A 22,792-nucleotide genomic window follows, 5' to 3' on the forward strand; every position below is an offset into this window, starting at 1 on the left:
TCTCCGCTCATGGACTTGGTGTTGTGTTGCCCTAATCATCATCATTTCATCCCCATCGACGCAGAAGTCGCCGAAGTGGCGTCAAATCGACAGACTTGCACCCAGCGAACGGTCTATCCGATGGGAGGTCCTTTCACACGACATTTACATTTAACTGCGCCATTATAATATATATTCATTAATAAAATTCATCATAAACTGTCCATCACACTTTGACAAGAACCTACAACACTGGAGGGAAAAATGACCTTTATTACCCAGTATTAAAGCTGTAAGTGGCTGCGAAAGGATTTTAGTATGATGCAACAAAAATTTTTGATTATTTGCCTGATACCATAAAATGCATGACAGGTATCAAAGGTATCTAACATTGAATCATTTTTCCTGGACAACTCCTATTCAGCTGTCGAATTTTGTTTAAAAACTGGCAGCCAATGAAAAACTTGTTCTGCATGAGCAGAACTAAAAAAAATAAAGTGTTCATTAATATCAATCCGAATCATGTATGTCCTGTAAATTAACCCGTTCCACATCATTTCGATAAAAGAATCGTTCAACTGATCTATGGAACATGTAACTAACTAACTAAGCTGCAAGTAAAGTAGTAAAAGACGGCGAAGATCTGCCCTGGCTTAATGCCAACAGTCGTAGAATGGATTGCAAGGACGGTAACAGACAAACGTTAACGGCAACTCGTGCATTTGTAACTAGAGCCATGCGTGAAGCCTATTACAGCAAGCGGGTTGTGAAGCAACCGATGTTAAGTGGCGGAAGTCGACTTGGTGTTTGTCAGGAGACGTTTGTCTCCCACCTAGACCTTTCTCGTTCGTATGATGGCAAGGGAGACAGAATGTGACGGTTCTTCTGGCGTCGTGTGATTCTTCAAGGAAGACAGGAGTGATCCCAGAACGTAGCGGCATCTGGTTGCAGACTACCAGTTCTTTACTTCCAAACGTAAATAAACGTAGAGCAGTGAGTCCGCAGCAGGTGAAAGGCAGGGGTCAGAAAGAAGGGGCAGCGGCACGCTTACCGGTAGTCGGAGCCAGGCAGCCCAGCCCAGCGGAACTGCCCAGGATATTGAATACGGGACCACAGACTGATACATGGCAGGCGTCGTAACGTAGCCCTGCCGTACCGATCGTCTACACGGCTGGCCCGGGAGCTTAAACACAGCGGTCTGGGTCGGTCACGTGGAAGACAGATCTCCGCCTCATCTCTCCACGACGATGAACCCTCTGGCTACTATGGAAGCATCCTGAAGAGGTAGTCAGATTCCTAGGCATGGATGTTGCCTTGTAGTACTAGACACTGGCTGCGGTCCACGCCGTTACATTTACTTCCCCCTACGAAGAATCTGGCCCACCGGATTCTTGTGTGTGAGCTATCTGAAACGGAAGCGCATATATATTGCAATTACTTTTACACTTCACCCTCTAACTCCAGAGCTTGGTAATTACTTCTGAATGTCCTTCGTATTTCAGAGTCTTCTTTAGTGTTCTGTGCCACAGTCTGTAAAAACGGAATCCTTAAAGCATCGCTTTGTCGGGCTTCTATCTGCCTGTCTGGAACTATCAAGTTCAAATTTATGCCACATATTGAGGCCTATAGTTGCTTGGCAGTGTGAAAATTTCAAGCTTCTTAGTCAATTCAATCAAAAGATACTGCTATTTACGACACATACTACGATACTCTCGAAAACTCACTCATCAAACCCTGTAGGGTGCTTTCAGTTAACCTAGAATCATGAAATTTGGCTAAAAAACAATAAGAAAACAAAGTTTCACAGTACACGTAAAGGGAAAAATCCGAAATTGTTAATTTGTAATTATACCACACGAAAAAATTGTTTCTTATGTCATTTGTTATCAGACTTAAAACTTGAAATTAAAACATTCACGAAAGTCATGGAATTCCTGGGCCCATATCTAGCCGTATCGATGTCGATAACAGGCAAAAATCTGCAGTATCCTCGATTCCTGGGATGCACAAACTGTCTATATGCACTAAGGAGCCAAAACATTATGACCACCTGCGTAATAGCTTGTTTGACCGTTTTTGGAACGAAATACATCGCTGATTCTGCGTAACTAGGATCCAACAGTTTGTTGGTAGGTATTTGGAGGTATATGGTATTAAATGTCTACGTGCAGGTCATTTAGTTCGCGTAAATCACGGGCCGCTCATTTTCGTACGCGCTGATGCCGCCCAACAGCGATCCGGATGAGTTCGGCAGGATTTACATCAGGCGAATTTGGTCGCCGAGATATCAACGTGAGTTCACTATAAAGCTCCTCAACCACGGTAGCACGATTTTGGATTCGAGACACGGAAAATTATACTGCTGAAATATGACATCGCCGTCGAGGAAGACATCAGACACGAAGGGATGCAGGTGGTTCCCAGTTGTGAGCGTGTCTTCGATTACTACAAAGGTCCCATGTAAGCGCAGGAGAATGTTTCCCGTAGGATAATGCTGCTCCCACCTGTCTGTGTTCGTAGCGCGCTGCATGTGTCGAGCCACCGTTCACCTCGGTGACGGCGTCTGTGCAGACGACCATCGACCTAGTGTAGCAAAAAAGTGATTTCCATTGATCGACGGTCGAATCCCGATGGTTCCGTGCCCGCTACGATCGTAATTGACGATGTCGTTGGTCAACATGTGAACACGAAGGTGTGCTCTGCTGCGGAGCTCCATATTCAACAATGTACGATGAACGGTGTGCTCCGAAACACTTGTGCGAGCACCAGCGTTGTTATCTTTGGTACAGAGATGCCACAGATCACTATCTATCCTACTTTACAGAGCATAAAAGCCTCCGAACGCCACGTTCTGTGAAGTTGGGGAGTCCAACCATTTAGCACCTATTGGTAGTTTCATTGACCTTCTACCTTTTTCTGTAGTACGTGAACATTCGACCAGCTTCGCCATTTTCGAAAAACTCGTTCAGAGGCTCTGCATAACAATAATCTGTTGCTTATCTCAATGGATTTTCCCACTTGAAGCCCACGTCTTCACTCGGGTGAGACACCCCGTGCACGTCTGCTCTACTTACATAATTTTGTTACTGCGTCACGTGTCCTCAACGCCACCGGGCGGCATCCAAAGTCGCGGTGGGCAGCGGTCATAATGTTTTGGCTGAACAATGTATATAACTAAGTTTGTACTACATAACCCTCAGTGCGCGAGTCCTACTCGCACATCCCCAGTTTTTATTTTTCCTCTCTACACTAGCCTCGTAGTTTCACTGACACATTCTCTAGCTCCTTATTTTTTCTTCAACTCTCACTTCTTTAGCCTGCTTAGCAGAGGTGTCGTTTCACGTCGCAGGAAGTGAATGGGGATCAAGAAGGCATCCTATCAGTTTAGACTCGCTAGTCTTCTCAGTTAATAAGAGAGTGTACTGAAAAGTAATGCCTCTAAACATTTTCATATGAAAAATCTTGAAGGGTTTTTTTTCCTTTTATTACTTATTTCGCAACAGAGTCGCACTGACGACTAACACATTGCTCCCAGCGAGGCCAGTTTGTTGACACCGTCGTTGCTGAATATGTGACTTTGTTGATGGAGTCATAACCTCACCTCTACTTGCACAGCTCCATCACTATCAAAGTGAAGACCTCTAAGGTATTCTTTAAGCTTTGGAAACAGATTAAAACCCGGATGTGGCCACGTAGGAACTGTATGGAGGATGTTCGATGACAGTGAACTCAAGGCGTCGGCTTGTTGCAGACGTGGCAGCGCTCCTGTGTGGTCTGGCATTGTCACGCTGCAGGAGAGGATTCTCCATGAGTGGGAAAACTCTTCGAATTCGAGCTTTCAGTTTTTCTGAGTTTTCAGTTCTCGCAGCGACGTAGTTAGATGCCACACTGCCACGTTACACGCTACAATTCGGAGCCCTCCTGCGACAGAGGGTTGCGACATGCGTCAGAGAAGTGGGAAAGTCGATCGAGTAATACGAGTGACATGTAATACCTCAACCGCTATTGAGAATAGAATAAAAAATTTGGAGGCACTCCTTTACAGCACACCCTAGTATTTTCTCGCTAACGCTACCAACATTTGTCTCTAGAATCATCAGAAGTGATGAACTCAAAGCCTCTTCGTAACTGTATCTCACGCTAAAATTCGTTTCTCACAACCTTGTAATATATACACTACATACCTCTAGTAACGGATATGAAGAATTCAAACAAAAATTCTCATATAAAGTAAAGCGATTCGTTAAGCTGTACAAACAACATCATTTCGTAGAGCTCCGGTACTCAAAATCAAAAACCAGTCACTTCTTGACCACTGAGAATTCGTTAACGTTTATCTGTATGCACACTGTTGTAGCCTTAACACTGTTATATAACAGCTAATGGAAACTAATTACAAAATAAAATAGTTATTCGTAGTGTTGCTATGGTCGCATTCTCAGACACTTTGACTGCTAAAAACACCGTTGTTCTATGACTCAATGGGCACAATCCATTACGTCTTCAAGATAATACTCCTAACGCAAAATTCGCCTTCACAGTGCCACATAATACTTCATTATCTCCCATAATACAACATAATCGTTACCCTAACTCATCGTCATAATAGTATCACATGATATGAAATCGTCAGTTCATCATAAGAAATCGTAATACCTCAGTTCACACGCACCTCGCAGCCATTTCGTAGAGCTCTGGGATACGACGGACTTAATTCCTGGGACGCAATCTCTTTTTAGCTATCCCTCCTGTGCTCTCCGTACATCTTTGATACTTCATAATATTTCTTAACATCTGATCCGTTCTTCTGTAATGTCAAATCTCCAGCCTGGACAGACAGCGTATGAAGATTTTCATACGAAATGTTCTGCTGCAGTTCTTGAATACTATGAGGCTTGTTGTGATACAAGTTAGATTTGACGACTTCCCACACAAAGAAATCGCATGCTCACAGATCAGGTGACCTGTGGGATAGAGCCTAGGGCTGTGGCCAGACCGAGCTGTGCTAGCAACGCTGTCAGGTGTGAAGATTGTGTCAATCTGCTCCAAGATTCGCCCGGGCGTATGGGCAGTTGCTCCATCCTGTTGGAAGTAATTGTAATTTTTTCCTTCTCCGTTAATGTTGCCACAAATGGTCGACCAATCGTTTCATTATTTGGTCCATCCTGTAGACATGTACTAGAGAGGCGTTCTGCATCACTCTGTGGGGTATTTTGAAATTCTGAGAGCGTACGCTCTTAGAAGAGACAATGAACATATTGCTTCCTCCTAAGTACGTCCCGTGAAAAACCATGAAGGTGAAAGTAGAGAGATTCGCGCCAGTAAAGAGGCTTACCATCAATCGTTCTTCGAGCGAACCAATCGCAACTGAAAAAGAAAAAGGGATTGGTTCACAAAGCACATTCCACGACAGGCGATAATGTGGATTACGGCCGGCCGGTGTGGCCGTGCGGTTCTAGGCGCTTCAGTCTGGAACCGCGTGATCGCTACGGTCGCAGGTTCGAATCCTGCCTCGGGCATGGATGTGTGTGATGTCCTTAGGTTAGTTAGATTTAAGTAGTTCTAAGTTCTAGGGGACTGATGACCACAGAAGTTCCATAGTGCTCAGAGCCATTTGAACCATTTTTTGTGGATTACGAAATACAGATGTGGATTTAGATCTGGAATCTGACTGGACCTGAAAAGCATAAAGCCCAGGTGAATGAGTATATCACTGGTAAGTGGTGCACTGGTCTTTAGAAGTCTACTTGATATCTCATCGTATCCATGTGATTCTTTACCCTACAGTGGTTTGGTGATTACTTAAATTTCTATGTTTATTCTTTCCTGGAGCTGCATGTGACATAATTGTCTTAGAACAATACTTTTTATAATTCCTTCCTTGGCCTAAAACATCCCCATCGTATACATTGAGGTATGTTTGGTCACCAATTTATTCGCCACTGGCCTCCAGTAACTGCAGGTGGTTCTTTGTGGAATAGCGTGCAAGTTGCGTGGGGAGAAACTCACAATTACAAATCCGTCCTGTCTTTAATTTCATGTCATTACGCTCAGAATCTATGCTGACAATACGTGTTACATTTCGTTCTCAGTTTTCAAAGCCAGAGTCACTTGCAGCTGTGTAACCAAAACAATTCGTGTGCAGGTACTCTGGTGCCTGCCGCTACAATGATCATCGTAGCGCTGGTGGGTTGCGACAGCACCGTCATCATTGCGATGTTGGCGCTCAGTGGCTTCTGCACCGCCACCGACTTTACGAGCTCCTACCTCAACATGCAGGCAATCGCCCCCAACTACGCAGGCACCATCGTCGGCATCGTCAACATGTACGGCAATCTGACGGGCATCGCAGTCCCTTACATCGTCGGTATATTCACCAGCACAAACGTAAGTCGTTACAGCTCTTCTGGGGACAATACACGCTGCATTTCAAAATGATTCATTAGGCTATATGCGAAGGTCACTGAACAAAAGGACGGAAATGTGTTCCAGTCTCTTAACAGATTCTTTTAAAAAACGACATTTATTTTTCAACGTAATTATCCTCTAGTTCAATACACTTAAGCCAGCGCTGGACAAGCTTCTTAATTCCAAGTGCAGAGTTCTTAGGGTCGTATGATTAACCGTTACGCCCTGCTGCCTGGACTTCACCTCGATTCACTAAGAATTTTTTCAAGGTGTTAAAAATGCATCCAGCTTCCATCTCGAGTTACAATGCGGTGAAGCTCCCCTTCAGCCTCGTACTGACGCGAAAGCACCCCGCACACATCCAAGCGCCTTTCTTTCATTTCTGGTGTCACCCACCCACCTCTCACACACTTTGTTGAACGTCAGTACGTCCTGGGCAATATGATGGCTGATCCAAGATTAATTGCTGCTGTAATATCACTGACCGCAATACGCCTATTTTCCCGTATCGACTCATCAATTTTCGCAATGTTGTTCTCCGTGACTGCGCAGACAGGGTGTCCTGGGCGTGACGAATCTTCAGTACTTGTTACACTCCATTTGAATTTATCAGCCCGCTCGAACACTTGTGTTTGACTCATAAAACTTTCACCATTTTACGCTGCCATCAGACGATGAGTTGCGATTGGTTTCAACCCTTCTGCTAACAGAAATCTAATGACAATCTGGTGCTCCATGTTGGTGAAAACCTGCAAAGGTGCCGACACTTTGTTTCACTGATTCCCATCATACTGTTCGCGAGACAGGCTGATAATACACTGATGTTCAGAAAAAACGAAACACCTTGAACAACTAGAGAGAGGACGTTCATATTCACATGCCATGTACATTAACATGTTCAGCAGGAATGATTAGCATTTCAGTCAACTCGGTTCATTACGTGCCCTGCTGCCTAGTTCACACACAGTCCGCCGTGGGCCCGCATGACTTGTTCCATGAATGATGGCATCGAAGCGTATAAGACGCTAATGGTGTCCTGTGTTATATACAAACAAACTTTTTTCACCTGTTTCCAAAGTTCATCTGTGGTAGTTGGTATTGGGTCACAGCACTGCACCCGTCGTTTCACCATATGCCACACAGTTTAGATTGGCGACATGTCTGGTGATCTGACGGGCCAGGGCAAAAGGCTGACATCCTGTAACACCAAAAAAGCACGTGTTCGTGCAGCACCATGTGGTCATGCATTGTCTTGCTGAAAAATGGGGTCTCGAGTGTCGTGCTATGGGTTGCAAGATGTCATTCACGTATCAGAGTGGCCACAGTGCCTTGGACGCATTCAAACTGTGATTTGTGGTTGCGCCCAATTGCATCCCACAACATAAGGCCTTGAGCTGGCCCCCTATGTCTTGTGCGAATGCAGTAACTGCGATACCGCTCCCCCTACCTGCGGCGACAAGTGATGTCATTCGACACAGCATTACCAGCTAGCATATTTCTGCACATTCGTCAAAGGTAGGCGGAGAAGTGTACGACGCGCACGCGTACCATAGTAAACAGCGACGGATTTACTGCCCTGATAGGGTACAATGTGATGCACTGTTCCATTGTTGCACCAGATCTGAGGAGGACGCACATCTGTCCTACAATGTCATTCCGATGAAGTGTCGATCTTCACGGGGAGGGGGGTCTGGGTGATGCGACGTAACCCATCTCGTCGTGGTCTATGACTTTCCATTCTGCATACCCCCGTTGCACTGCCGGAACACTTCGCCCTACACGAGCAGCAATTTTCCGGATGGATGCATCACATTCTCTCATGCCATAATGCGCCCTCTTTCAAACTCACTGATTTGACAGGTTCGCGCATACGTCTGGGAGGCATCCTGCACATCTGCTCAAGTCACACTGATCTGTTACCTTAGGTTTATAGAGACACCGAGAGCCGCAGGCACATTTTACCGGTAGGCGGCGTTGCGCCGTTATATCGATGTTGATCACGAACCCGCGGACAGTAATGTACATGTCTGTGAAAATGAACGTCCGTTCCCTAGTCGTTCAGGGTGTTCTGTTTTTTATAAACATGAGTTTAGTTCTAGAACACCACCGTAAAAAAAGCAAAGAAAGATAAACTTTACAGAAGTATTATATTTTTTATACAGCTTTTTCAGTTATTTATTGAATGAACCTTGTATTCTAGATAAACAAGAGAGAAACCCGGGATGGGTTTTAAGTGACGTTCAGGACTGCAGAGTTTTTGTTTCCGAAAGGACTATCCGATTTTACAAGGGTATACGTTTTACACGCAAGCAAATGCATCCGCGGAATACTTTTTACAGTTACATCTAGGAGCAAACGTTTCATGTAGGGGAAAGTCGGGTAGTGTCGGACACAAAAAATTTTTGAGAATTACAAGGTGTGTCTGAAAAGTTCGGTAAATGGTCTCAGAAAACAAAAAAAAAAAAATACAAATAAAATAACTTTACTATCCTTCAAGTACATCATCATTGGACACAGCACACTTCCGACATCACTCCTAAAGCTGTTTGAAACTACCAGCAAACGGCTCTTGTGGAATCGCTCGATGGACCGTGATCAGGTGCAATCTGCGAACCGTAAGTCTTTCAGGGGAAACCAAAAAGAAGTCTGCCAGTGTCAAATATGAAAAATAAGGAGGAAACTGAAAAATAGTCACGTTGCGTCGAGCGAGAAAGTGGAGCACGCAGACGTTGCGGATTTCCAACAGCGCGTGACCAAGGTGCTTCGAGGCATTCCGCAAGAAGTTTTGCTGACAGTTTTCAACCAATGTGAGAAATGTGTTGTAGCTAATGGTGATTACCTTGAAGGACAGTAAAGGTGTTTTGTTTGTATCTCTTGATTCTTTTATTTTCTGGAATCACTCACGGAACTTTTCAGATCCAGCTTGTACTGAAACATTCTTCATACTAACACAACGCCCTAATACGTTACTAAATACAGTTATAAGACTCAGTGGTATTATGTATGTACGTTGACTTTTTAATATCTTGTTGCCCTTTTGCATTGTGACCGTTTAAATTTTTGGTTTATTTTATTGGATATGAAACTGTTATGTATAAAAAAGTAATTTTTGTTGCAAAAATTATTCAAATAGATAGTAAATGATTGTAAATTTGAACAGGTTCATTAGCTCGTCTAGTTTTTTTAAGACTCTGTCAACGTGTTCCTTGCTAAAACTTGCTATTTGCTGTAAATTCGGCGTCTCAACCGTCCTCAGCCTTAAGTCATGATTTCTTTTGCTAAAATCGTAGTAAAATTCGTTACCGACTTTCATTTTTGTTTTATTGAACTTATGCTTTATTTTCAACTACCCTGTATGTTTATACGCTAGATTTAATAACTCGTATTTACACAAAGGCGTAAGCTGACTATCTAAGAGTGTACTGTGATCGTACAATACAGTTTTCTTTTCATCACTGGATATTCTCGGGTAAAACTTATTTTCCTAAAAGGGGTCCATGGTCACTTCTTTGTTTTCCGTTAAAGCCTTACAGAGGTTGCCCTCTCTAAACGCTTGAAACATACGTGACTTTCGTGATTTTTTCAAGTAAAATAAAAAGTAATGCTAAATCTACAATCCCTAACACTTCTCTCTTAAAGGAATCATTTTTGTGTCCACATCGGACGCTTCCTGTCACCAGTGCAGCCAGGTAGGTTGGAGGACCCTTTCTAGCCGAAACATTGGTCATCGTCAGGAATTCCCGAAGCCCTCCTACTGGAGCTGAAACGAAACAATTTTCAATAAGTAATTTTCAATGTATTTTCTTTCTGCGTACGAAGGATAATTGGAAAATATAAAGTTCTAACAAAATGCTGACATGTTGAAACAAATGTCATTTCCATCCTCCACAACATCGAGACAAAAGACTTTTGAAGATATCGCAAAACGGCCACGTACGCTGATAGAGAATTCAATTTAGAATTTCGGCATCAAATTCTGATCGAAATGTAGTGCACCCTTTTATTGTTGTAGCAGTTCATATGGTGTACATGAAATGATTACATTTACAGATCAATAGCACAAGCAGTTCTGAGGTACTAGGTATCGACCCATGCATTCATATTAGTAAGTGGTGTAGCGTCCACAGGCGGCAGTCCAGGCGCCGTCTCTGGTATCCAGCCTACCTTACAGTAGCGAATACTGTACTGGAATACGCAGTGCAAGCCTGCTCGACTTGCTCACGTAGTTCTGTAGGAGTTGTTGGTTGACGAGTCGTACGGGTCTAACAACATCTGCACGTACCGAGCTCTACTTAGCGTCCCATCCAGAGATACTGAAGGTGAACAAGAGATGTAGGTTAACGCACCCCAGACCACAAATGGTTCAAATGGCTCTGAGCACTATGGGACTTAACTGCTGAGGTCATCAGTCCCCTAGAACTTAGAACTACTTAAACCTAACTAACGTAAGGACATCACACACATCCATGCCCGAGGCAGGATTCGAACCTGCGACCGTAGCAGTCGCGGTTCCGGACTGAAGCGCCTAGAACCGTTCGGCCACCGCGGCCGGCCCTAGAGCACAAGGTCAAGGGTGGGGCCAGTGTGTCTTGGAGGAATGCAGTCTACGAGACAACGTTCATCGGGTCTACGTCATACTCGCAAATGACCCTCACTTGCGTGGCGTGCAGACAAAATCTGCTTTCGTCGCTGAAGACCACGACACGCCATTCCATCTTACAAGTGAACCTCTGAGGCACGAGTTGACCCGTGCACGTACATGCTGTGGCGTGAGTAGATGATGGGCGAGAGTTGTGCTAGTCAGTAGTCCCACTGCTAATAACCAGTTCACAACAGTTCACATTGACACTTCTGGACTCACAAGCCCTTGTATCTGTGCTGTGGCAACTGTACACTCTACCACTGCTGCCCTTCGAATATGGCAATCCTTGGGGGGTGGGGGTCCTTGTTGCGTGGGCTTGTAGAACATCTTTGGGTGCGAAATGTTCACATGACCACCGATACCAACATTATTGCACAATTGACGCAGCACTTCAACTCGTGTGGCAATTCCCCGAAAGTACTATCCCAGCACTCGGAGGGTCACAGTTTGACCCCTATCAAATTCTCTCAGTTAGTTGTAAGAACCACAAGCGCATCTTCGTGGCATGGTTGCCTGCTTGCCTCACACGTTTGCCCCACACTGAGCCTGGTGAGCATTTCCACTCTCAACTTATATTTGTCGCCAATTTGAAAAATACGATTTCGATGGAAATTTGTTTAAACTTTTGAGTTATATTTTTTGTAGTTAACATACCTCTGGCCAGCGATCCCTGGAACATACAGCAATCCTTCAGGATCCAAAAGGAGGTCCTCCTCCATCTTCTTCAAGGCCACGGTGGTCCTGAGGGCCTCTTTGGCCGCTTCTGTTACCCGCTGCTCTGCTCGCTCGATAGGCTTTTCGTCCGCTTTTGAGCAGAAGCTGTGACAGGTTAGTCTGATCTTAAGCTCGAGCACGTTCATAATTTCCATGATGACTGTTAGGCCGCCGTTGAAATAGCATGTCGACTATTTTGCTCCCGCTGTGAATGATTTTCGGACACAAGTTTTGACAAATTGCCTTATAACTCGATAACTGGGGATGGCTGATCCATCGCTCATGCAGCCCACTGCTAAAAATGCTCTTACATTCAGGTTGTTAGCTGCTTGTTCTTTCATTTTCAGGTTGTATGTACATACACATTCTGCAATATGCCCCAAGTAAAATATCCTTTTACATGCGTAACTTAGACGCATGAAATAATGTGATAATGCTGTCTGACTGCACCCTTAAAGACATATGACAAAATGACACAGTAACTTATTTCGCGCAACATACACACACTACGCTTAAATATTTGACTGAATATCATGAACGTACTAAGCTGTAGTAAATATATAAATTCATCGGAATAATGTGTAAATAATAGTTTTAGTGGCCAAATTGGTGCACTGGACGTGCTTGTCCCTGTTTCTCGCCCTAGCCTTTCCATTTAGGAATCTGAAAATCACGTTTTATACAAAGTGATGATCTGTCAGCTCCTTTCGTAACTGCAACCGTTGACTTGCTCCTGTTCTGTGAAAGCCTCCAGGGAAAAATGTAGGAGGGGTCCACTCGCTGTGGCCTTTAAATATAAAAGTTATTTGTAATAAAATATCTGTTGAACTGTATTTCTTCCGAAGGCAAAAAGAACTTTGTTAGAGATAGTTACCGCTGATTGCCAAGTACAATTCGGTCGAAAAGATGTCAGGATTTTAAAATATCGGCAAGTAAGCATGAATAAACTTTGGGAAGAAACGGCACGATCGCATTTAAAGCATGATTAAGTCGACCACGGCCCACTTAACAGCAGTGTGTAAAACACGTGGTACAATGACCACCGAAAATAACTTTCTAAGACTCAGAAAATACAGAAAAAAATTCACTGAAAGGAAGCGAGAAAGATTAGGAACGACATCGAGGTCATTAGAGAGAAAGCACGAGCACGTGATGTTTTAAAGATGGGGTAAGTAAATCGACCGTGCCCATTCAAAGGAACCATCTCGCCATTTGCTTGGTGCGATTTTGGGAAATCACGAAAACCTAAATCTGGATGGCAAGACGCGAATTTGAGCCGTCGTCCTTCCGAATGAGTCCAGTATGGTAACTACTACACCACCTCGCTCGATGGAGAAGCTCGTTGAGTGGGAGCGTGATGAATTCAAACGCCCTAGTATTATTAATACTGTGGTAACGTAATCGTACTCAAGTCCAAAACCGAAAGCAGACTCGTCAATGAAAAGAACATTTAGCATAGAAGGTACGTTCATTTCGATCACCAACGTTCAGCCAGAGCAGAATTGACCTCCTTCACGGAGAGTGCAGCTATTTATACAAAAGTCGAACTTTCCAGGATTCTGGTATTTATAGAAAACTCGAAAATCCCAGAATATACAACTATTACAAACATAAGATATTTCAGTAACCTTGCAGAAATGATAAACAGTAAATAATAAATAACTGGTTGCTGAGAGGTTTGAATTGGCGAGCTGCAGAACGTCCGACAATCCTGCTAAGCACTGGGCCACACTGCAAAAGTTCGCTGAAATGTTAACCGTTAACCATTTCACCATACAACATACGTACCGACTTTACATAGATTCTGCCTAAATATAACTCTATTACGTGGCGTCTTACTGTACGTTCGTGTCCAATACTATAGCCTTTGTGTGTTTTCAAAATGAAAGTTCCCGTGGTCTCGTCGCTTCTTATTGGTAAGTCACAACCGGCACTTCAGAGAGTTTCCTATAAGCATACTACCGAGTGTATCAAAGACAGTCATGCTTTCAGAGATCGGTTGCTCGGTACAAAGTACATCTTGCAGAATATCTGCGATTTCAAATGCGTGAAAGAAAATCTGTGCTCGAGTTTGTGATTTTGATAGACGACTTTCAAGGTGACAATACAGTGCCACACTTCTTCTAGAAAATCTAAATTTTCGACACGTTACCGCAGTTGTGCAAAATAGAAACAGAGATTACTGCATAATAGGTGTAAAACAAATTATAGGGCTGTAGATAGAGAGATGCTGAATGAAAAGAGTTTTGCTGTCAAGGGATCAACGCGTGAAGCCTTCAGTGGCTACGTAGCATAACACTGTCAAATGATCTGTCACAAAACCCAAAGCATTTCTGGTCGTATGTAAAGGCTGTTGGTGGCATCAAAGTTAGCGTCTGGTCACCCGCGAATGGGGCAGTAACTGAAGCTGAGAGTAGCAAAGCAAAAGCCGAAATGCTTAACGCTGTTTTCAAATGTTACTTTACAAAGAAAAACACTGGTATAATGCTACAACTTAATGCTCGAATAACTGCAAAGATTACGAAACAGATAGTAATATCAGTGGCGTTGAGGAACAGCTCCAGAGTAGTGATGGGGAGCTCGTGAATGAGTCGTTCAAATGAACGCTTCACTCCTGTGAAGTGTGAACTAACCACTCAATTTCAATGAACTGGTACTTCAAACTCTTCACAGATGGCACACTCCACACTTTTTTCTAGTTCACTCACTCTCTTCCCCTCTCCCTCACCCACGTCACTCATTCTCCCTTCACTTCAGTCCTCCCTGTGCTGCCTGTCGACGAATCGCGCGGTGTTTGTGGGGAACGATAGGTTTAGGAGTGGCGGGGAATGTGAGGGGCAAGGAGAAGACAGCGTCAGCTGCTACCTGCAGTGCTGACATCATTACCCGTGACTATTTGTGCAGTTAAACTTCGCGTCTACGGGTAGCCTACCGTTGGCAGCGCTTGAAGACAAATGAATATTAAAGATGGAAACGAAGAGGCTATCTGTGTGATCACGCACAGCCAACATGAAAATAAAAGGTTTGTTAATAACACTGAAAGAGGGATTTTACCTGAAATCGTACCGATGACTACACGTGACAGTTTACGTTTTGAATCTAGTGGGTTATTATTGTCAACAAAATAAAATCTACAGGTAAACTTCTGAATAATTACTTAACGTAGGTATATAGACTTTGTGACAGTGTTAAACATACTCATTCTATTTTGGATTAAATTTTAAAAGGAACATAAAATTGGACCGCATTTCGTTGGTAGCCCTATTTTTCAGTCCATGAATACAACAAATAATGTTTCATTTAGCAGATAAAGACTTTTTTGGGCGCTTCACGAGAAAATGTCGAGCAAGATTAAATGTAGTACCTTCTTTATACGTGACAGCCTTCTCTGTTTGTCTTTCCTTTGTCCCCTTCGACCATGCTCTATTTAAGATAACTCAGACGCTGTAAGAGCGTAAAACGTTGCGTGCACGTTACTCCATAGTTCCGCCATCTGTTGGTAAATTTGTGAAGTATTACGAAGCTTTATTGTACGAGCGAGGCGAAGCGAAGCGAGCGTAGCAGCGGCTGAGCGGCGGACTGGGCAACTTCGCTAGGCTTCCGTACTTCACGAATGAACTACTCCATTTGAACGCTTCACGGCAAAGAGTGAAATGAATGAAGTAGTTCACGGGAATGAACGAGTCCGACCCACCTCTACTCCAGAGGTTCCAGAGCCTGATGGAACCCCTATACCGAATTTGCTCCAGAATTAGGTCCTCTTTTAAGAATAATATACTAAATATTCCTCGAACGAAAAACTGTGTCCAGTGGTAGGAAGAAAGCACAGGTCACGGACTTTTACAACAAGGGCAGTAGAAGTGATACACGAAACTACCTCCAGTATCCTTGACAATCATTTCTTGTAGAATCTTAGAACATACTCTGAGCTCAAATGTCTTGAGGTAACTCTAAAAGAATTACATCCTCGACGTCAACCGGCATGGATTCCTCAAACATCGATCAAGTGAAACCCAACTCGCGCTTTTCTCCCATGACATCCTCGAGCCACTGAAAAGATGAGTGAAATAAGTGGTAGTGTTGGTCGTGTTGTGAAACAGCTGAAATCGTTAAAACTGAACGTAGCTCCAGGGCCCGAAGGAATCTGTGTCAGATTCTGTACAGAATTAGCGGTTGCGTTAGCCCCTTTTTTAATTATAATCCGTCTTAGATACCTCGAACAAAAAAACAGTGCCCATTGATTGGAAGAAATCACAGGTCAACCCGTTTAGAAGAAGGGAAGTGGAAGCAATCTACAAAACGACAGTCCAATATCTATGACATCAAATTGTTGTAGCATTTTCGAACATATCCTAATGAGATATCCCGAGCAAAATGACCGCCTCTTTCCCAACCAGCACGGATTCCGAAAACTCACACTTTTCTCATACGTCATACTGGTAGAGTCTGCCATGAGACGTCTCAAAACAACATCTTTTGCAAATACGCTCAACAGCAGTATCCAGTGAGATTGTATGTTTTTCTTGAACTGCTCAGTTGTATGAGCTTTCCTAAACATATGTTATCCGATGATGATTACTCGAAACATGTCATAAATAAAGCTTTTAGCGTCCAGGATGTTTCCTTGGAATTACTAAGTGCCAAGTCTGGATGATCGCATATTTCACAGATGGAAAACATCATCAGTCAAATGGTAGATTTGACTCTGTACCACGCCAAGGCTTATTATAAAAAGTACGATTATATGGGTGCCAGCTGAAATATGTGACTGGATTGAGGACCTCTTGTTAGGGAGGATGCAGCATGTTATCTTTGATGGAGAGTTGTTGTCAGACGTAGAAGTAACTTATGTTGTCCTCCAGTGAAGAGTGTTGAGGTTTTTGCTATTCATGTCGTATATTAACGACTTTTCGCACAATATTGATATGAAACTCATACTTTTTGCAGATGATGCAGTTATCTATAATGTGCTGTCTGAAAGAAGCTGCATAAATATTCAGTCAGATGTTGATAAGATTTTAGAGTGGCGCGAAGATTACTACTTGCTTTAAATGTTCAGAAATATAAAGCTGTGCAGTTCACAAAACGAAAATAAACCTATTATTCTATGACTATAACATCAATGAGTCACAGATAAATTAGTCAGCTCATATACACACATCAAAGAAAGTTTTGCATCACGTGGGTTCCGAGAGTTCCGGAACCTGTACAGAAAACTGGAATAAACGTAAACATCATTTCCGCCCTTTCTATTGCTCATGAAACCCACACATTGCATGTTATACCACCATACAGCAAGATATTCAGAGGTGGTGGTCCAGATTGCTGTTCACGCCGGTATCTCTAATACCCAGTAGCACGTCCTCTTGCATTGATGCATGCCTGTATTCGTCGTGGCATACTATACACAAGCTCATCAACACACTGTTGATCCAGATTGTCCCACTCCTCAATGGCAATTTGGCGTAGATCCCTCAGAGTGGTTGGTGGGTCACGTCGTCCATAAACAGCCCTTTCCAATCTATCCCAAGCATGTTCGATAGGATTCATGTATATAGAACATGCTCCAGCATTCAAGCAGTGTTGTTACCCTGAAGGAAGTCATTCACAAGATGTGCGCGATGGGGGCGCGAATTGTCGTCCATGAAGACGAATGCCTCGCCAATATGCTGCCGATATGGTTGCACTATCGGTTGGAGGATGTCATTCACGTATCATACAGCCATTACGGCGCCTTCCATGACAACCAGCGGCATACATCGACCTCACCTAATGCCACCCCAAAACAGCAGGGAAGCTCCACCTTGCTGCACTCGCTGGGCAGCGCGTCTAAGGCACTCAGCCTGACCAGCCACTCAGCTTCCAAAAAGTCTCCGAAGATTGTCTGGTTGAAGGCATATGCGACACTCATCGGTGAAGAGAACGTGATGACAAACCTGAGTAGTCCATTCGGCATGTTGTTGGGCCTATCAGTACCGCGCTGCATGGGGTCGTGTTTGCAAAGATGGACCTTGCCATGGACGTCTGGAGTGAAGTTGCGCATCTTGCAGCCTATTGCGCACAGTCTGAGTCGTAACACGACGTCCTGTGGCTGCACGAAAAGCATTATTCAACATGGTGGCGTTACTGTCAGGGTTCCTCCGAGCCATAATCCGTAGGTAGCGGTCATCCCCTGCAGTAGTAGCCCTTGGGCGGCCTGAGCGAGGCATGTCACCGACAGTTCCTGTCTCTCTGCATCTCTTCCATGTCCGAACAACATCACTTGTATAAGAACGTAGGCTTCCGCGGCCGGTGTCATAATGATTAAAATTCTTCTCGGTATTATGCCGCGTCATTGGTAAAAACTAACAACACTAATAAACTAAAACCGACGTTTCGGCCAAATTGCCACGGCCTTCCTCAGGGCACGACTGGTTTTGCATGGGAATAGGTGTTTCTATTTATTACAGACTATCCATGTCTGACGTCACTGTTATAAAACTTTTAAATGGCCCTCTAATATGATTGGCTAGTCATGACGTAAGGGAAGATGGAAAGAAAGAGGCTATTCGTGGATGTCCATCTCGTCAACGATTGGTAGCTGTCCGCCAATCAGCGTTCGGCTTCTGTTCGACAAGTTTTCCTCCTGGTGTGCGCGGAAGTCGACTGACAGTTGCTCTACATCTGTTTGTGCAGATACGTGCGTGTCCCGTGTAGCTTCTGCACCGCGACCGCTCGCGGCCCGTTGGACTGGGATGGCCGGCAACCAGGCTGCCGAAGGTAAACTGGGACACAAAATGTACCGGAAACCAACGCACACTAATCGGTCCCTGCACGCGGAGAGCCACCACCACCCAGCTCAAAAGTATTCTGTCCTGTATACGTTAACTGCCCGAGCCTACCGGATAAGCGATGAAAATAAGATCAAAGAAGAATTAAAGCAGCTACACCACACGTTTCGTGCCAACGGATATGATGACAACATCATAAGAAAGGTAGCTAAAACCAAAGGGAGCAGAACACGAGAAGAAGGCAAAGAAGAGAAGCTTCCACTGGTACACTTACCATATGTAAAAAGCGTCAGTGAATAGCTAGCCAACGTCCTCCGCCGATGAGGTTTCAAACCGATTTTTCGAAGCAGTCACAGGATCCACGAAATGATAAGTTCCACCAAGGATGTAGTCAACAATCTTAACACTGCAGGTGTTTACGAACTACGGTGTGAGAGCGGAGCTACCTACATAGGGGAAACAGGGAGACCTGTCAGCTTACGAGTAGCAGAACATGAACGCTATGTACGACTACAACAACATAACAAATCGCTGATAGCGGAACACCACCGTGACTGTGGACCACCTATCAGGTTCGAGGAAGCCCGAGTACTGGCGAAGAATCGTGGATGCGAGAGCGCAAAATACGGGAGACGATTGAAATTATTAAGCAGCCTGACAACATCAACAGGGAACATGGCTACGAACTCCCGGCGTCCTGGCTGCCGGCCATTCCAGTCCAACGGGCCGCGAGCAGTCGCGGGGCAGAAGCTACACGGGACACGGACGTATCTGCACAAACAGCTGTAGAGCAACTGTCAGTCCACTTCCGCGCACACCAGGAGGAAAACTTGTCGAACAGAAGCCGAACGCTGATTGGCGGACAGCTACCAATCGTTGACGACATGGACATCCAAGAATAGCCTCTTTCTTTCCATCTTCCCTTACGTCATGACTTTTTTTTTGGTCATCAGTCTACTGACTGGATTGATGCGGCCCGCCACGAATTCCTTTCCTGTGCTAACCTCTTCATCTCAGAGTAGCACTTGCAACCTACGTCCTCAATTATTTGCTTGACGTATTCCAATCTCTGTCTTCCGTTACAGTTTTTGTCCTCTACAACCCCCTCTAGTACCAAGGAAGTCATTCCCTCATGTCTTAGCAGATGTCCTATCATCCTGTCCCTTCTCCTTGTCAGTGTTTTCCACATATTCCTTTCCTCTCCGATTCTGCGTAGAACCTCCTCATTCCTTACCTTATCAGTCCACCTAATTTTCAACATTCGTCTATAGCACCACATCTCAAATGCTTCGATTCTCTTCTGTTCCGGTTTTCCCACAGTCCATGTTTCACTACCATACAATGCTGTACTCCAGACGTACATCCTCAGAAATTTCTTCCTCAAATTAAGGCCGGTATTTCATATTAGTAGACTTCTCTTGGCCAGAAATGCCTTTTTGCCATAGCGAGTCTGCTTTTGATGTCCTCCTTGCTCTGTCCGTCATTTGTTATTTTACTTCCTAGGTAGCAGAATTCCTTAACTTCATTGACTTCGTGACCATCAATCCTGATGTTAAGTTTCTCGCTGTTCTCATTTCTACTACTTCTCATTACCTTCGTCTTTCTCCGATTTACTCTCAAACCATACTGTGTACTCATTAGTCTGTTCATTCCGTTCAGCAGATCATTTAATTCTTCTTCACTTTCACTCAGGATAGCAATGTCATCAGCGAATCGTATCATTGATATCCTTTCACCTTGTATTTTAATTCCACTCCTGAACCTTTCTTTTATTTCCATCATTGCTTCCTCGATGTACAGATTGAAGAGTAGGGGCGAAAGGCTACAGCCTTGTCTTACACCCTTCTTAATACGAGCACTTCGTTCTTGATGGTCCACTCTTATTATTCACTCTTGGTTATTGTACATGTTGTATATGACCCGTCTCTCCCTATAGCTTACCCCTACTTTTTTCAGAATCTCGAACAGCTTGCACCATTTTATATTGTCGAACGCTTTCTCCAGGTCGACAAATCCTATGAAAGTGTCTTGATTTTTCTTTAGCCTTGCTTCCATTATTAGCCGTAACGTCAGAATTGCCTCTCTCGTCCCTTTACTTTTCCTAAAGCCAAACTGATCGTCACCTAGCGCGTTCTCAATTTTATTTTCCATTCTTCTGTATATTATTCTTCTAATAATATACGTCATGACTAGCCAGTCATATTAGACGGCCAATTAAAAGTTTTACAACACTGACGTCAGACATCGATAGTATGTAATAAATAGAAGCAAAACCAGTCGTGCCCCGTGGAAGGCTGTTGCAATTCGGCCGAAACGTCGGTTTTAGTTTATTATTGTTGTTAGTTTTTAGCAATGACGCGTCATAATATCCAGAAGAATTTTAACTACTATCAACATCACTTTGGTTCACTCCGAGGCGCCTGGACACTTCCCTCGTTGAGAGCCCTCCCTGGCAGAAAGTAACAATGCGGAGGCAATCGAACCGCGATACTGATCGTCTAGGCATGGTTGAACTACAGACAACACGAGCCGTGTACCTCCTTCCTGGTGGAATGACGAACTGATCGGCAGTCGGACCCCGTCCGTCTAATAGGCGCTGCTCATGCATGCTTGTTTACATCAATTAGCGGGCTTAGTGACGTCTCTGAACAGTCAAAGAGACTGTCTGTGAAACAATATCCACAGTCAACGTCTATCTTCGTGAGTTCTGGGAACCGGAGTGATGCAAAACGTTTCTTGATGTATGTAAATACCAGAGTGTAACACTTTATAGGGATATGAAATGGAATGATGACATAGGGTGCGGCGTGGGTTAAGCAGATGGTAGACTTCGATTTCTTGGTAGAATACTGGGGGAATGCTTTCAGTCTAAAATAAGATTGCATACAAATCACTCGTGCAACCAATTCCACAATATTGCTAAAGTGTGTGAGACCACTAATAGGGGATATTCAATTAGATATTGAACGTGTGCAGAGAAGGACAGCACGAATGGTCACAGGTTTGTTTGACCCGTTGGAGAGTGTCACGGGGATCCTGAAGAAGCCGGCCGGTGTGGCCGTGCGGTTCTAGGCGCTTCAGTCTGGAACCGCGTGACCGCTGCGGTCGCAGGTTCGAATCCTGCCTCGGGCATGGATGTGTGTGATGTTCTTAGGTTAGTTAGGTTTAAGTAGTTCTAAGTTCTAGGGGACTTATGACCACAGATGTTAAGTCCCATAGTGCTCAGAGCCATTTCAACCATTTTTTTGATCTTGGAGAAAATGAACTGGCAGGTATAGATGTTAACTCTTCCAATAAAACCTACTTGCAAAGTTTCAGGAACCGGTTTTAAATGATGACTCTAGGAATATACTGCAACCCCTAAGTATCGCTCATTTATGAATCGTGAGGATAAGATTAGAGTAATTACTGTACGGAGAGAGACATTCAAACAATCATTCATCTCACGCTCCATACGTGAATGGGACGGGAAGTAACCCTAATAACTGGTACAGTGGGACGCACCCTCTGCCATGCACTTCACGGTGGTTTGCCGAGTATAGATGCAGACGTAGAAAGCCAGATCTCGAACATATCCGAGTGCCCGATACCTGTAACTGTTTTTTCCGCTATAAAAGAATGGGCTCAAAATATTTCCTCGGGAAACGCAGCAAAATGCAAGCAGAGAAATAACGATATTTACGTCACGTTACACTGCAGACTAGAAGGAACATGTGCTATCAGCAGTTGTGGTTATCTAGCGCATAGTGCACGACACATTATGGCTTGTCTTCACCGACAGTTTTGAAAATGTTAGATTGCACTCAGGAGACCTGTACGTTGGCTGACCAGTTCACGGGACTTGACTTTCTTAGATTTATTTATTTGTGCAAGTTGAAAGATACGCGACAGCAGGAAAAATGTCAGTTAGAAGTAAAAAAAGACGTGGATAGAGGGTGAAGAGTGATAAAAACATCCAGGTCCGAAAGAAAATCCACAGACCAATTACTAGATGAAATTAGCGACAAAAGAACATTAAAATTTTGGAGAGAAGAAAAACTAATTAACTGACGCCTAATTACATATATCAGCTTCATATAACACACATTACAGTAAAACTTGATCAAAGCGGAACGTATTTAATTCGGTAATTTGCACAAAATTGTACAAGTACCGTATTTCAGTCCCGACGCATTCAATACAATTTTATACGCCAAGTTTATGTATAAAGCGGAACGTGCCCAATGCATAAACGGAATGCAAATGTTATGCGTGAATCAGTAGTTCATTGTATAATGTG

The 22,792-nt window shown here is 43.9% G+C and overlaps 1 protein-coding gene across 1 annotated transcript in view; it reads left to right on the plus strand.

Moving 5' to 3' along the window:
• LOC126176490 (sialin-like) overlaps nucleotides 1-22,792 on the plus strand; it is a 116,185-nt gene that overhangs the window by 88,890 nt on the left and 4,503 nt on the right. The window contains exon 8 of the mRNA XM_049923645.1: nucleotides 6,125-6,366. Coding sequence (XP_049779602.1) covers nucleotides 6,125-6,366 — 242 coding nt within the window. The remainder of the gene's footprint in view (nucleotides 1-6,124; nucleotides 6,367-22,792) is intronic.

Source organism: Schistocerca cancellata, chromosome 3, assembly GCF_023864275.1.
Source record: "Schistocerca cancellata isolate TAMUIC-IGC-003103 chromosome 3, iqSchCanc2.1, whole genome shotgun sequence".
NCBI classification, from domain to species: domain Eukaryota; kingdom Metazoa; phylum Arthropoda; class Insecta; order Orthoptera; family Acrididae; genus Schistocerca; species Schistocerca cancellata.